The 18,006-nt window shown below is 34.3% G+C and overlaps 1 protein-coding gene across 2 annotated transcripts in view; it reads right to left on the reverse strand.

The window, feature by feature from the left end:
- hyd (E3 ubiquitin-protein ligase hyd) overlaps positions 1–18,006 on the reverse strand; it is a 670,489-nt gene that overhangs the window by 230,207 nt on the left and 422,276 nt on the right. For both annotated transcript variants that reach the window (XM_090375987.1, XM_090375986.1), the window contains exons 30-31: positions 13,149–13,263; positions 8,175–8,291 (exon numbers count right to left, since the gene is read on the reverse strand). In XM_090375987.1, the coding sequence (XP_090232113.1) occupies positions 8,175–8,291; positions 13,149–13,263 (232 nt within the window). The remainder of the gene's footprint in view (positions 1–8,174; positions 8,292–13,148; positions 13,264–18,006) is intronic.

The following is an 18,006-nucleotide window of genomic DNA, read 5'->3' on the forward strand; positions in this document are numbered from 1 at the left end:
TGTAGTACCACAGAGTTGATACGTCACTCTGGGGTTACTGCTTCCCATATGTAGTACTTTACATTTGTCAATGTTAAACTTCATTTGCCACCTCTTAGCCCATCTGCTCAAATTTTCTCAATCCTGTTGTAGCAGTGTACTGTAATTAGTGCCGACTGGGCTAGCCGGGTGGGTAAAGCGCCTGCCTGGCAACCCAAAGGTCGCGGGTTCGAATCCCGCCTCGGGCTTGGATCAAAGTACTGCAAAAAACCTTGGGAGGTGCACTATGGCCACAGAAGCCCGATGCGGCAATAACTACCAAAAAAAAAAAAAAAAAAAAATGTCAGTGTCATAACAACCCTGCCAACCTTCGTATCATCTTCAAACTTGGCCATTAAGCTTGATATACTATCATCAATATCAATTATAAATACAGAAAACAACAATGGACCCAACACTAATCCCTGAGGGACTCCACTAAAAACATGTCCACGATGAGCAGTGTATTTGATTACCACTCTTCTCCCACTCAACCATCCCTTTATACATAGCAGCAATTTGCCTCCAATGCCACACTGCTCCAATTTGTTCAGCAGTCTTCCATGTGCAACAGTATCAAAGCCTTTCTAAGATCCAAATATATGATATCAAAGTTATTCCCTGCATCCAGTTCCTTTGTGACCACATCATAGTATCCAATCAAATTGGTCAAGCAAGACTTTCCCTTAACAAAACCGTGTCCGAGCTATAACTGAAGTCTTGTCTAGATGATCCTGCAGTGCTTCTTTAACCAGTGCCTCCATTAATTTTTCTGGAACAGGAGTTAAACTAACAGGTTTATAATTACTTGTGTCGCCCTTCGATCCTCTGTGAATTGGGGTCACACTTTCAGATCTCCAGTCATCCCTGAGTCCACAGAAGCTCTCATAATTATGGCTAAGGGTTTGCTTACTTCCTTTGCTGCCTCCTTTAATTTAACTGGATAGATCCCGTCCACACCAGATGCCTTTATGTTTATCTTCAAGAATTTCTCCTCACTTTCCTCTCAGTTATTATAAAATCAACTAGCTCACTGCCAGAGTTTAACTCACCTCTGGTATTCCCCTCCCTGAATAACTCCTCATGGGTGAATGTAGATGCAAAATGCTCATTTAGTTTGTTAGCCACCTGAGCAGGATCATCAAAAGTTGAACTATCTATGTCCAGTGGGCAATCTGATTCATCCCTTTCCTTCTAGAGTTTACATAGGTAAAGAACTCTTTGTTGTTTTTCTTTGCGTCCTTTGATATGAGCAAACGTTGACATCAGAAGTTTTGAAACAGTAATCCGACCAAGGAAAAGAAGAAAAGGAATCTCGCAGTTCATCCAATTTTGCATTCTTGTAATGCCAAACAACACAAGGTTGGAAATAGCCATGAGATAAAGGCGCCATTGGAGAAGAGACAATCACCAAGTTGTGGTCTGAAGTGCCTAAAGGACCTCTCACTTAGAAGGGTTGTTTTTGAGAAAAAGATCAAACGTGTTGGCTGTATGATTAGGATTATCCGGTAGTCTTGTAATATCCGGTATTTATGGGTTCCTATGCGATTCACATTTGTTTAGATGTTACCTACCTCTCCTAAACGTTTGTACCAATATTTTTGAGACACCCTGTATATAAACCACTGGAGTAGATTTTAACAGTCACAAGAGTGAACAGATCATGCATATTATTTCCAAGTAGTCAATGATAATTAATTTTAAAATAAATGTTTATATCAAGTACCGTAGAGTTAACTCTATTATTGAAGGCATTGATGGCACAGCTAATTTTTCACGGGCTTTTTAAATATCAGAAGGGGTGCAAGTCCTGATTAGACCAGTATTTGGCTTACAAATCATGTAAAGATTTCAATTCTAATAACAATAAGGAATGGTAGGAGATTTCCCCACTCTGAAAGACAGAAGAAATATGCTCGATTGTAAATTAATATATTCTATAGTCCTAGGTAAAAATGATGCTTCAATACTATTATCTTATATTTTTTATAACTATCCTCTCTTGCCACTGAGGGATAAAAATCCATTTAATATTACAGAATTTTCAAAAGAAATCTTAAGTTTGAATATTTGAACATGACTGCAACATTTCTTAATGAAAACAAGCCTAGCATGTTTCTTTTTTTATAAAACCAATATTAAAAGTGAATTTCATAACTCGATTTACAATCTACAACTAATATATACATATTATTTAAACTAGTAAAAATTTTATTTATCTAAAAGATAAATAAAATTTTTATAATTTTTATATGAATAATTATAATTTTTTAATTTTAGATAAATAAAGAAATTATGCTTTTTAATGTTTTTCTGTCATTTTTATTATTATTTTAAAATTAAATAGCTATATTTATTTTTTATACTTTTAATATTATTGCATTTCTATAATTAATTTTTGTATTTACCGATGTTTATATATTTTTAAAATTTATTATTTAAATAATGTATGTATATGTCTCTATATATGTGTTTATTATAACCTAAATTGTAAATCACAAATTAAGGCTTTTGGCTGTTACTGTGATAATTAAATAATGAATGTAAGATGTAACATCTAAGCACTAAACTTCGAATTAAACCAGGCCTTAGAATGGACTGGAATGCTGTTTTGTCACAGGCACTGATTATGTTATGTGTATACTATACATAATTTTTATTCTGCTGAACAAATAAAGCTGATATGATAGGCAATATCAGGGTAGTTAAACTTGCATATGCTAAAAATCAACCTAAACTAGATGCAAATAAAATAAAATGCAGCTAACATTGAGTTAAAATACAACCTTTTTTAATCAGTATCCAATACTAAGTGCGATTTTTGACAAAACAGAGTACACTCCCAAACTTGCCAATACTATAGTGGTCTCAGACAGTTTTTAAATTCTGTACAGTGGGACCAACTGATGATGTTACAAACAGCAAATTCTAAGTGGGAAGCATTTAAGGAATTAATAATGGAAGCTACTAAATGTTTCATACCTATTAAGAAATACTGTTCAAAGTTTAGGCCTAACTGGTTGTCAAATGAACTAATGAAGTTCGTGGCAGAGAAGAAAAAACATGGGATGCATATAAATTATCAGGCGACACAGAAGCCTACGATATATATAAGCTAGTCTATAATCAAGTCACAAAGGAGGTTAGGCAGGCGAAGGCAGATTACGAGAAATCTTTGGCAAAGGATGCTAAGAAAAACAGCAAGGATTTCTTTACTTATATAAACTCTAAAAGGAAGGGGATGAATTTGATTGGTCCACTTGATATCGATGGTTCGACTGTTGATGATTCTGCTCAGATAGCAAACAAACTGAATGAGTATTTTGCATCTACATTCACACATGAGGAGTTATTAAGGTTTGAAAATGGCAGAAGGTTATCAAAGTGTAACAGGGCGCTTAATGATTTTGTAATAACTGAGAACAAAGTGGAGGAGAAATTGTTGAAGTTAAACATAAGAAAGGCCTGGGGTGGATGAGATCTATCCAGTTATATTAAAGGAGGCGGCAAAGAAACTAAGCAAACCCGTAGCCATAATTATGAGGGCATCCTTGGACTCAGGGGAGGTCCCCACGGACTGGAGATGTGCAAATGTGTCCCCAATTCACAAAGGGGGATCGAAGGGTGACACGAGTAATTACAGATCAGTTAGTTTAACTTCTGTTCCGGGTAAAATAATGGAGTCACTGGTTAAATATGCATTACAGGATCATCTATTCAAGACTGCAGCAATAATTCAGACACAGCATGGGTTTGTTAAGGTAAAGTCTTGTCTGACAAATTTGATTGGTTATTATGATGTGGTTACAAAGGAACTGGATGCAAAAAATAATTTTGATATCATATACAGTCGAACTTCCCTATAACGAATTCGATAAAGCCAGTGAAAAAATTCATTATAGAGAAATTTCAATATACAGAGAATATCTTTTTTATTAGAAATTGTGATCTAATTAGAAAATGAAAACGAATCTATATTTATTTTTAATATATTTTATTTCAAAAACACATTTAAATTACGTTTACACAATTTTCGTCAGTAAGTATCACAAATTAAAAAAAAAAAAAAAAGTGTAATTTTCGTTTGCGCAGTACAATTAAAAAATGTGAGTCTCAAAGAAACCCCCACATTTGTTCAGAGCATTAAAAATATTATCAGGAACATTTTCACAAAACTGTAGACCAGGGGTGGGCAACAGTCGGCCCGCGACAATGTTGAATCCGGCCCCCTCGGTAAATGCATAAATATAGAAAATCCATACCTGACTACACTCGCCGTAAACGTTCGGCTTAATTCGGTTCAATCGGGAATCGCGGCCAGTACAACAGTAACCAAGTGATTCTACGCAGCGTCAAAGAGTTATTTCCTAATTATCATTGTAGCATCGATCGAACGAAGTTCCTTTGGGTTTGACTTCTTATTGAAAAAAATAATATTGGTGCGAGATATTTTGTTTTATGCCTTTTCTAATTATTACAATGTTTAATTTAATATAATTTATAGCCCATAAAATGAGCCAATTAAAAAAAAAAAAAAAAAAAGAAAAATTGATGCCGAATGCTGCATTTTCAATGATAATTGGACATTCAGATATTTTTTTTAAAAATACATTAATAATTTGGTAATTCAAGTAATATAACATTTTTTAGGTTTTGATTTTTTTTTTATTAAATCGTTCAATCTATTCCGGCCCGCATCATGATGCGAAAATTTCATTCGGCCCGCTGACGAAAAAAGTTGCACACCCCTGCTATAGACCCATACGAACCATTTTAAAAGCATTAATCATTTCTTCACGAGTTGGCTTTTCTAATGGTTGTTCTGATGCATCTTCAGCATCATTGTTAATTTCTTCGTAATCATGGTCGCGTCTAACACTGTTCAGCAGTATTTCATCTTCATTTGGATGTTCTGCTGTAGTCAGATCTTGATCTACATAAACATAACTATCCAGTGTTATTTCATTTTCGATGTTTCCGGATGATTCTAATAATGTCCAAAAGTTTTTCAGTTGTGAAAGAGGCAGTTCATCTTGTTCGACTTCTGTATTCAATGCAAATCTCGCTTTTGAAAAACAATTTTGAATAGTATATTCGGTGACATTGTTTTTCCAAACTTTTGCCAGTTCAGAGATGCAATCTCTAAGGTTAATTGTAACCTCCAAGTTTCTATTGACAATCTTCAATCTTCATTATTATTCTCTTTCGATAATGAAATTTAAAATTTTTAATAATGCCTTGGTCCATTGGCTGGAGTTTCGACGTTATGTTTGGTAGTAAAAACAACAACTTCGCACTTTTAAGCTTGGCAGAAATATTGGCAGGATGTGTCGGACAGTTGTCTGGCACATCCTGCCAGTATTTCTGCCAAAGCCTATAACAAAAGAAAAAACGAAACACCCTTTGTTTCCTTTTTTCTTTAACAAAAAAAAAAAAAAAAAAAAAAGAAAAAAGGAAACCAACACGATGATTTTCCTTTTTTCTTTTGTTATAGGCTTGTTAATAATATTCATTCTTCAAAAATATCACTTGTCATCCGTGCTTTTTTATTAAAGGTGTAGTCAACTTTTAAAGATTTTGTGCCTCTAAAACATCTTGGGTTTTTTGATATTCCGATGACTAAAAGTCTTAATTTTTCACTTCCTGTCATATTTGCTCCAACTAGCACAGTGATTCTTTCTTTGCTTTGTTTTCCACCAAAACATTTATCATCCTTAAAAGCAAGAGTTCTATTCGGGAAACATTTATAAAGAATAAACCCATTTCGTCAGCATTAAAAACATTCTTATGCTCATATTCTTCCAAAATGTTCTTTAAGGTATTGTTTCTCCAACTGTTGCAATCTTCTTTGCTTACATTAACACTTTCTCCAGAAATAACCTTTTGCACAATTCTGTGGCAATTCTTAAATTTATCTAGCCACCCAGTGCTCGCATTAAATTCCGTATGTCCAAGGGACTGTGCAAATTTCAGAGCTTGTTGCTTAATTATTAGGCCCGATATTGGGATATTCTTTTCACGTATCATTTACACCACCCATTTTAGAACAGCTTTATCAACACCTTCGTATATACACAACTTAATTCGCTTCTTGTCTGCTCCTCCTTCAATTGCATTTAAAATTGATTCTCGATTTTTTTAAAATCGTGGATAAACTGCTTGCAAGTATGCCATATTTCTCCGCAACATCTTTTTTCTTAAAACCCTGGTCAATATCATAACAATCTCTGCTTTATCAGTAACACTTTCTCTTCGACATTGTTTCCGCAATTGTAAAAATTACTCGACTGCAGCTCTTGCTGATACATATACCGCAAACTTCGCTGCACTGGCCATATAGTGAACTGTTAGTACGGCCTACTCAATGATGTTCGCTTGCCAATTCAACAGTATCACGTGACCTTTCCTATCAATCACTTTGAAGAAATAAATGACTTTGTGAATTTCTTTTATTCTGCTTTCATTCATATATACACAATAGAAAATTTATGATTAATGTATGCTGAATGTAACTTTTTAGAAAAAAAAATACAAGTGCATATAACCTATGTGATTGATGACGAATTAAATTAAAAAAAAAAATTCATGAAACCATCTACTGGGAGTCCAGTTAGATGAGAACGGACATATCATATAATGATCGACAGAAAGGTCACATGATACAGCTGAGAGTAAGTTGCTACACTGGATAAAAGGATGGTTGAGTGGGAGAAGACAGAGGGAGTAATCAATGGGTGCTGCTCTTCGTAGACTAATGTTATTAGTGGAGTCCCACAGTGTTCGGTGTTGGGTCCACTTGTTTTGTATATTTATCAATGATAAATATGATGAAAGTATATCAGGCTTAGTGTAGAAGTTTGCAGATGATACAAAGGTTGTCAGGGTTGTTAATGACAGTAATGGCAGTGTTTTACTGCACCAGGATCTAGAAAATTTGGGCAGATGGGCTGAGAAGTGGCAACTGAAGTTTTAACATTGAAAAATGCAAAGTACTGCATATGGGTAGAAGTAATCCCAGAGAAACGTACCAACTGTGTGGTACAACACTTAAGGAGGTAGAAAATGAAAAAGATCTGGGAGTAATTGTGCAGTCAGATATGAAGTTTTCTGAGCAATGCAGACAGGCTGCCAGGGCAGGTCATGGGGTGTTGTCAATGATATACAGGAATTTTGTTAGCAGAGAAAAGGAGGTGATTATCCCTCTGTATAAGGCAATGGTCAGGCCACACCTTGAGTACTGCGTGCAGGTCTGGAGGCCTCATTTTAGGAAGGATGTAGATTTGCTTGAGCATGTACAGAGAAGGGCAACAAGATTGGTGAGGGGAATGAAGGGATCTTCTTACCAAGAGAGGCTTAATATTTGCAAATTGCAATATTGGGCTGGAGATTAGGCACCTTTTTTTTTTTTTTTTTTTTTTTTTGTAGTTGTTGGCGTATCGGCTTCTGTGGCCATAATGCACCTCCCAAGGTTTTTGCAGTACTCTGATCCAACCCGAGGTGGGATTCGAACCCGCAACCTTTGGGTTGCTAGGTAGGCACTTTACCCACCCAGCTAGCCCGGTCGGCGATTAGGCACCTGTGCGGTGATCTGATTGAGGTGTATAAGGCCTTGAAAGGGTTGAGCACGCTGAATTCTGATGGGATTCTTCCACTTGTTCAGATTATGAACCTAAGGGGGCATAAAGTGAAATTGAGGAAGGACAGATGTAGAATAGATGTGCGGAAATTTGCCTTTAGCCAGCGGGTGGTTAATTGCTGGAACAAACTTCCATCTGTAGTTGTGGAAGTTGATAGGTTCAATGAATTTAAGGAGGAACTGGACAAATATTTAGAGGGGATTGTTTTGTAATTTTTTTTTTTGGCTGATGCTGCATAAGCTCATATGCTTGCTTTCTTGCATCACATGCCACCACTACTACTACTAATACCATCATGCATTAAAGGTGATCTTGGTTCTGAGTTTTTTTTAAAGTTCAATACAGTTTTTCTATGAATTTTGACTTTGTCTGGTTGCTACTATGTTTACCAAAAGCTGAAGTCAGATTTTTGAGTGGTGATGTAAAAATGAAGAAAGAAATTCAACTGTGTACCTTTACTGTTTTCAGCAATTCTATGGACGAAGTTTCCAGTGACATGGTAAAACAATTTACACACACCTGCATCAGATCCAGCAGTAGCTCCTGTTGTTGCACTTCTCTGAGCACTAGCATTGTCTTGATTACTCTGATAAGATGCACTATCTGGATTACTATCACTGTCACTGTCACTCTCCACTAAAATAAATACAAATAGTAAAAAAGTGTTAAACTCTTTAACATTAAAATGCTTTCTTTTTCAAATTTTGACAAAGTTTCATTGCAAAAATTCATTTTTCAGCGTAGACAATCAGATAATATTAATCACAAAATTTAAAAACAAAGTTTATTTCTTATGAAAAAGAATTATAATATATAAACAAGAATCACATCAAAAAGTGCACAGAAATATCAACTGATCACACTGAAGATAATCTTTTTTTAGAAAATGAGCAATCACTTTCAAAAGAGTGTTTGTATTGGTACTTTTGTGCAGGTGCAAACACTCGAATGAAGGTGTATTGAGAGCAGAAACACAAGACAACGGAAGTTCAAAAGCTTTAGAGAGCATTCGACACAGTCTCTGGAGATTCTAGTACAGCAGGACTTCACAAATATGGCATCATAGTCACATAGCACATAATTTTTTTATGTATGTATTCTATATAAGGCAAGCTCAGGTGAGCAGATAGCATAATTCATTGCACTAACATGATAACAGACAAAATTTTAATTTTACTGATGATACATGGTGAATACATTTTATTGCATTGCATAATAAAAATAAGTATACTTTTTGCTAATTAAATAATCTGAAAATATTGTCGGAAATAACATTTGAATATTTTTATTAGATAATATATAGTTCTGATCCCTTAACTCCAATGAATGATAGTAGCCAGCATCAAGCCAAAATGTGAACTTGTGCTGCTGGATGATTAGTTGACTAGATAGTAGGCTTGCCTAAGAAATAAAGGTTGAGGGTTGGAATCCTGCCTCCTGTCAGGTGTTGTGATTATCCAGTATTTTTTAATGGGTATAAATAGCATGATATGATTATAGAAACTGAATCACCTTAAAAACTAAATGCACAGTATTGTATTATTAATTACTATTACATCCCTCCACGAGGATTGAAAGGATTACTTACACTGCAATTTACTCATTCCTGATGCAGAAATATCAGGCTAGAAAGATTATTTCTAGCCTGATTCCAACTATACTGAGTAGGGCAAAAAGTGTGTTCTGTGAGTATGCAAGTGAATCTTATTCAATGCAAGCTAAAGTGAGTGAGTGTGGCTCTCTGTTCATTTTTAAAAAAATATTTAAAAACACACAACTTTCAAAAATCAGGACATATCATATAATGATCTACCCTTGGACAAATTTGATTATTTGTCCAAGGGTAGTCCATCATATAAGGACAGAGGGAAAATAAAAGTAAACTGGACAAAAAAATAAATAAATAAAAAGTACCACAGGTACTCAATTTATGTATGATGTTCCACTAATAATTTCCAAACACTGTATGTCAATGTTACTATGTATATACAACATATAAATTTTATTTTGCAGGGCATTCAATAAGATTTCACAGCACAGTACTTAACAGTAAGAACAGTATAGTGGTATATATTTAGTTTTCAAGGCAATTTGAACTGATGAAATACCACACTATTTATACCTCATAACAAAAAATATTGGCCAATTGCAACACCCATACTGGAGGCAGCTTGTTGTTTTGTTTGTTATTTGGTTTTTAGGAGCATTAGCAACTAAGGCCATATTGCTCCGGGATATGCGGTGGTCATTCCCAGAATGACCTTTCCGCATATCCTCCGTATTTGGTGGTGACGGGCGTGAACCCCAGTCTAATCAAGAAGCGTGTGCTACGCACTGCTGCTCCTTCCCACCTGGCTACAGAGGCGCCCCTGGAGGCAGCATTCAAAACTCCAACCATTGTCTTAGGCAAGTATGATCCACTGGAAAAATATGGCAGTATGGGTTAACATTTTGGTTTAATGCCAGCAACTATCATTCTGTAGAGATTATATTTGCACAGATCAGGGATATTGAATTATCTAATATAATAGAGTGGCTCTAAATACTGTGGTTGCATGCACAGCCTTCAAAGAACTGGAATTTTCAAATATTTGGCATGATCTTGGTTCCAAGAATGATGGATTTATGCTGTATACATTTACAATTAAAAAAAAAAAAAAAAAAAAAAAAAAATAGGCTGTTCATAACAGATGCAGGATGTCAAAAAGTGAACTATTCTGAATTATATTTGCTGATTTTAAAAAAGAAGCAAGGGAGAAGTTTGATGTATACCATGCCTGTCAGCAGAAGGGCAATCTTCATGCTTTATAATGGGTTAACAGTAAAAGTGCACAACATTAGAACATTAATAATGGAACCAAGCAGAAAGCTTTTTAGTGCATTTCTTAGCATGTCACTCTTTCACCAGCTACTTTATATATTATGTTTGTATAAGAACAGCATACAGCAGATACATTGAAGAAAATCACTATACTAAATAAAAATTACTTTTCAATAAGAATACATGTCATAATGATAAGATGTTCTTCTGATTTAGAGATTTTCATGTATAACATAACAAAAAGTTGCCACGTTACTATTTATATTTGTAGTCTAGCTGTTAACATATTTTGTGATAACTGTTTATGTATAGAACCATATAGAAATCAGATAATAATTCGATTAAAACTAAAAAATAAAGATAAACTACAAAAGTGAGAAAAAATATATATTAAAAAGTCATTGAAAAGAAGAAATTACTGTATGCATTTACTGGGGGAGCATGTGTTAGAGGTGGCCTCACTATCAAGAAGCCTTACTTACATTGGAGATGCCAATAATGAAATTTTTGTAAAAAAATACTTCCAATGTACTTTGCACAACAGTAAACTTCTACTGCTCCCTATAACATTCAAATCAATCGATCCAAGTTCCTGCAAATATGCAAACTTGTTTATTACAGAATCCATCTCTTCAATAACTGATTGCATCTCATTAATTAAAGTGAAAACTCATCCTAGTTCCTTTGTTGTTTTCATCTCCAATTCAAGCAGGCCTTCATTTGATAGAACTTCACTATGTGAATTTAATAACACTATCAATGTTCTTCTTCCTCAACCTCAATGAAACCCACATCTTAGTGAAAGTTTAACACGGTCCATTATTACAGCTTTTTGGTCATCAGAGCCTTGGAAATCAAACATACCTTAAGTCCATATTTTCCATACTAAATTCAATGCTGAACATTTGATTTCTTCCCAAGATTCCTAATATTGTTAGTTTTTCACAATGTCGCAATTTTGCCAGAATTCTTGAACCACTAACTTGCCAAAGCTTTCTTTTCCATGAAAATCATATGGGCTAATGTTTTCTTTAAATAGTTTGCCTTAAATGTGTAGACTGCACCTTGATCCATAAGTTGGACCAAGCTGTTGTATTTTTTGGAAGAAATTTAAATCTAATATCATCAGACTTCTTGTTTAATTTACTGGCTGTGCACAGGCATTGTCAAGCAGCAAGAATGCTTTGTGCAGGATATTATTATTTTTGCAATATTTCTCTACAGCAGGGTAGCAGAAAAAGTAGTACACAATTCTTCAAAAGTCTTTCTGGTTACCTGCCACTTCTAATTTGATTGGAACACAACAATAAGAGAAAATTTTTAATACCTTTTGAGAACACTTAGATTATCTGTCTATGATATACAGCATGGGCTTCAATTTAAAATCTCCTCCAGCATTATCTCCTAAGAGAACTGTTTAACTTATCTTAGTGGGAAATAGAAGTTCTTCTGGGCATTATTTTCTAAAAAAAGAGGTCTTTTCTACATTGAAGGCTTGACATGGTAAATATTCTTCTTCTTCTACTCCTTCTTCTTCTAATAGCTTGGAAAGTTTCATGATATGCTTCTGCCTTTTCAATTTACTTTAATTAATTTCAAATAGATTAGTAGATGCAGATTTGCTTTTTAAATTCCCAAAGAGACTCTTTGGGGATTTAAAAAGTGAATTTTGAATTAACATTGTGCCTAAAGGGACTCATTGCTTTGTTTGGTCTGTCTTCAATCCAACTTATTAACAAAGCCTCAATTTTCACATCTGATGATGGAATTACATCCTGACTGCAGATCATTTTTCCTCATAGCGTGTGCAGTAGATTCAGCTAATCCCACAGTATTATGAACATCAATTACATTATCCTTTTATAAGGTGCTAAAGAACAACAAGTTTTACAATTAATACATCTTTCCGATTAATATAACGAGGAATGAACTGCTTTAAAATACGAATCATGAATAATTTAGAAAAAATTCAGAGAGCAGTTCAGAAAAAATTCAGTAATAAGCAATTTTCACTGTGTGACACATGATAATATGTAAGTAAGAAAAGGTGTTAGGCAATTTTGACAATTGATTATCAATAGTTTTTCTATATTTTAATATGTTCAGCTACTTGTAGCATGATCAGAAACCTAGAAAAACCATGAAGGTGTGCAAACAACACCAATTCTGGCAAAATACACAACAAAATTCCATCATATATCAATATGTAAACAGTTACAGAGGCAATCTAGACTTGAGTTACTAAGCTTCAGCTGAATTCTGGTGGTGTAACAGTAGTTGAAGTGATGGGCAAATTAATCTTAAGGTTGAGAATAAGTAAGCACAATATTTGATCTGACATGACATGGTGCATAGGAGCTGGGGGAAGCTGTATGATACACAGAGATTTATCATAAGTCTCTTGTCAGGAGACCACACAAAGAGAAAATTATATCTGCACTAAATAAATAAATTTTGAACGTTCCACTGTTCAAAACTGCACAAAAGTGAAACTGTACTAAATTAAAGCAACCTCCTCTCTGCACCAAGTTTAAAAATCTGCAATTCTGATAATACTGGTTTCATAATGATCATAACATTTCATCATTACATTTTTCGCCAAGTAGAATCTGTTTAAGAAATAATATAATAAATAATTAAAAAAATTAAAATAGCAGGTTAACAGATTTTACCTTCATCGTTGTGTTCTGGAGGCACATTGTCGTGTTCAGAATGTTCTGTTCGATCATCACGTTCACTTTCTTCATGGTCTGGATCCTCACCTACTGCACCTTCTACAACATCAACCTAATAAAACAGTTAAGTCATTAACTAAATTTCACCACTGAAAAGTGTTAAATAATAAAATGAACAGTACTATATTCACATGCATTAAAAAAAAAAAAAAAAAAAACACACACCACATACATGTAGAAGGGGACAATCCCAAGGGAAAAAAGATTGCAAATATTATATAATGAGAATGCTCACCCCCTCCCGGTGAAAATAACATAATTAAGCCATGTATAAAAATATCTATAACCTTATTTTTCAACAAACTATTAACATTTCACGTTTATACAAATGTGGTGCAACGGAATTTATGTTGTTGAAGGAATTCATTGCTTTTAAGAAATACACTTCATTGTCTTTGTGGAATTAATTATGAACTATTAACTTCTTGTCATTATTAGATTCAAATCGTTGTTCCCACAGAGTATTACTGAAGGATACCAACAAACAGAAGTCATAAGGCTTTAGTTATGTGCACGAAGAAGAACAACCTCTCTCTCGTTATTGCAATGGCTTCGAATATTTGATTACTATGTTGTCAAGTTATTATAATAATAAGCCATATGTATATGTCCATATTGATTGTATTCTGTGTATACAGGTACTATGCTTCTTTAGAATATTCATAAATTGTTCTAACCTGATCACTTATTGTTTAGGCAAGAAATCCATAAGAATGGTAAAATGACAATAAACTTTGCTTACAGATGCTAGCGTTTCAAAGATTTTCTAGCATCTTCACTCCTTAAAGTGCTATTTAGTCCTGAGTACAAAAGTAAAATGCCCAGAACTATTCTCAGATATTAACCATTAAAGGAAGTTACCTCCTGGAATGTACCACTTTGTACTGCTAAAGCAATTCCAAGCAAACTAGCCTTTTCTCTAATTTATGCCCGTTAGTATGTGCTGTACCCATCCGGTACAGCACTTACTGTATCTATCTGTTCCTGGTTGTTTAGAAGTTTCAAGGTGCATTGACTACTTCAGTGATAACATGGCAGTTGATGCGTACTGATGTAATCATTATCATGTATTATGCCTGCACAAATGTGGTGTGGTATTCCTTGGTTAATTTGTATATTGTGTTGGAAGAGTTTACAGATATAGCAAGCCACTTTCTTTTGTCATTTCTGAATAAAGCAACCGTTCTCATTTTTCATTTGACCCACTTTAATTCACCAAATAAAAATGATTTTCCATAAGGCCTTTGAAATATTTTCTGCCCCCTGATTAATATTCTTTTTATACTTTTAATTTCTGATAATTTTCAGTTTATTTTTAAAGAAATAGCCTACCCTATCCAAAGAAAGCAAATCTGGCCAAAATTTAGGCATTTTCTTTATCACCAACGGCTTCACTACTTGCATATAATTTTACAGTTTCACAGCTTGTTCTAGCTTCACTCTCATTTTTCTTCATCTTGGTTCACTTGTATTGTCTCTTGAACTAAAGGAACATATTTTACAAAAGGCAAACTGTTTCTACACTTTGCTTTCTTATTTAGCATTCTGCTGCTTATGTTTTTCATATCCTGATTTCTAATAGTGCTTCATAGTAAACTGCAAACCAAAACTATAACTAAACTTGCACAATGCATATTACTTTAACCTACTGTGGAGGAGAGCAATGTAGTATATCTTATCACTTGCCATACTTGCAATATTAAATATGTAGGCCAAACTGGCAAAAAAACTTCATCTAAGACTTAATCTTCATAGATCTGACATCAACAACTATAATAGCAGCAAAATAAATGGCAAATATGAACAGGAAATAGCATTTCCAGAAGCACTGCTTTACTAATATCTACATCATAACCTGACCCTATCCTAAGAATTAGACAGGAAGAAATATTTATGTTGAAACTGAAGACACTTTATCCTTATGGCTTCAATAACAAATTTAGCCATAGTATCATCACCAGCTGTATAGAAGATATAGCTGTATTTATGATAAATTTCAAATGGTTAAAGGTATAAACAAACCTGGATACCACAAAAAAAGAAAATCCAGAAATAATAATAATTTAAACAGTGTTTAAATTATTATTATTAAATAATAATAAACAAAGTTGCCTAGTTTAATAATTTAAACTAGGCAACTTTGCCCAGATGGTAAATGACCAGGACAACAATGACACAGAGGTACAGCAAATACATAATTTGCACTTCAGTACTAAACAGTGTTCTAAAAGCATTATATAAATTCATGCAGTTTTCAATTCAAATAACCTATTCCACCTGTTAAACGACATTTGTAGAGTTAAGCTAAAGTCATTAAATAATATTATTAATAAGGAGCATTCTACCATCATACTAAAATTTCATAATACCACCATGGATCACATTAACACAAACCATTGTTATTAACTCACATGCTGATTTCCTTCCAACTAACTGCCAGAATATCCAAATCAAAGCTAGATACAGATATACTAAACCAATGGTCTTCTTGCCTGTAATTACAAATCCATAGCTATGAATATGGATAAATTTGTACAAGATATCAAAACATGCATTTGCACACAAGGCAGAATCACAGCCTTATGTTGATCCCCATCATGGACATATAATAACTGGATAACTTGGATATAATACCTTTCTCAGGATCTGAGAAAGATCCTTTCTTATGATAATAAATTCAGGTTGTATACAAAAACCAGCCTAACCACATTCAAAAAGCAGATTTATCAGGACCTCCTTAACTATTGCTTCATTCTTGCTTATAAATATAACACACCCATTGAAGCTTTCTGTATGTGGATAAATACTTTCATCAAAATTAATCAATAATTATAAAGCTATAATTATTGCAGTAAATGACAACAAAAGTTGTCATTTACTTCAAGACGTGCTGCTTACGGAAATGACATCCGGTTAGATAAATGCAGAAAGGCCAACGCCACCGTCAATAATCATTATGGCTCTTACAAAAAAGGAATGTGCTCTTTTAGTAAAACTGTTCTACTAGAATAACAGTAACACTAGTGCAGCACTACATGAATATTGGAAACTTAAAGGTTTGCATAAAGGACCTTTGATGTCAGTGGGGACTTCGAAAACCAATAAAGAAATTTGAAGCAACTGGGGAGTTAGATGTAATTCCAGGCAGGGGACAACCATGTATCGGAATGGAGGTAGTGGATGAAGTGGCGGATGCAATGGTCAGAATGCAAAACATTACAAGTCAGTAGTGCCAGAGGTGTGTCAAGAGACTTGAACTTTCCTTGGTCTACTGTACGTAAAGTACTTTAAATAATTTTACACTGGTTCCCGTACAAGATTCACGTAGTGCAAGAACTAAAGTTGTGATCAGCAATGAGTAGACTTTGCTCTACAATTTCTGGCTCGTATGGAACTTGATAATACATGGGCTCGAATGAGCTTTGGTCTGATGAGGCACACTTCACTCTTCATGGGGCTGTAAATGCACAAAATTACCAAATAATTCTTGTCCATCTGCTGTGCATGAAAAACCACTACAAAGTTCATACGTTACAGTATGGTGTGGATTCACAGCAGAGGTTATAATCGGACCATTTTTCTTTGAAGAGTCTACACCTCGTGACTCCATAGGTGTACGGTACTGCACCCTTCTAAGAGATCACATTATTCTCGCTCTGCATGAAAGGCAATGCTTGGACTGTAGTGTTCACGCAAGATGGTGCCCCCCACATTGGATGACAAGTGAAGGAACTGCTCTTTTCAACACTCAGAAGCAATTTCATCATTTCTAGAGACCTTTCTGGCCAGCCCAATCATAAGATCTCAATCCCTGTGATTACTGGCTATGGGGATATCTGAAAGACAGAGTTTACTGTTGTGGCATACAGACACTTATCGATTTGAAAGTAAGCATTAACCAGCATGTAACCAAAAACCCCTATGAGATGCTACATGAAACTGTGTCGCATGCAGTCCTCCGCATTTTCAGAATGTCATCTCAAGTGAAGGATATCACAGAGAACAATATCTGTAGATTTATAAGTTCTGATATTAAAATCCAACCATAGGTTAAGTATTCTGTCTCATGTTTACAGTGCCAATTTCTCCCCTGGTGGTGGAAATTTGAACTAAATTTTTTTCCCTTCTACAAATCGTTTCCCCATACCCTAAATGACATATCCACCAATTTTTACAGTGCTATCTCTAATGATTTTGACACTAGGGTCTCCTGAATAGAGAAACTTATTTTATAACCACCTAGTACACACATACTTAGTAAAGGGGCTACAAAATATCTTTCTACTTGGGCCGTAGAAATATCTTGATCCACCCCTGCTCTCATAATTACAGCTAAAGGTTTACTTTACCTCTTATGCTGTTTATTTTAATATAGTTGGATAGATTTCATCAGCACAGGGTGCCTCATTTACTTTTAGTCTCAACAATTTCTATTGCACTTTCCTCTCAGTTATAACAAAAATCATTTAGTTCCCAATTATAAATAAGTATACAGCTAGGTCGCAATTAGTGCGACTAATGAATCCCATGAAGTTAATAATATAATTATTAACAAAATATTACAGTAAGGGATAAAAAGAATATACTTATAATTTAAATTTATTATTAATGAAGTCATAGATTACTGTAATTACAGAAATACAAAATGAAAACAAAAAAATTCTAAATTTCATTCCTAAAGGTAAGCTTACACTGACGAAAACATCTTCATTGTCTTTCGAAATATTTTAGCAGCGTAGACTGAACTGTTTTCTCTTTCTTTAAATCTTTGTACATATGCTGGTAGATGCAGAGT

The sequence above is a fragment of the Mastigoproctus giganteus genome, chromosome 6 (assembly GCF_048544385.1).
Source record: "Mastigoproctus giganteus isolate SK-2022 chromosome 6, ASM4854438v1, whole genome shotgun sequence".
Lineage (NCBI taxonomy): Eukaryota > Metazoa > Arthropoda > Arachnida > Uropygi > Thelyphonidae > Mastigoproctus > Mastigoproctus giganteus.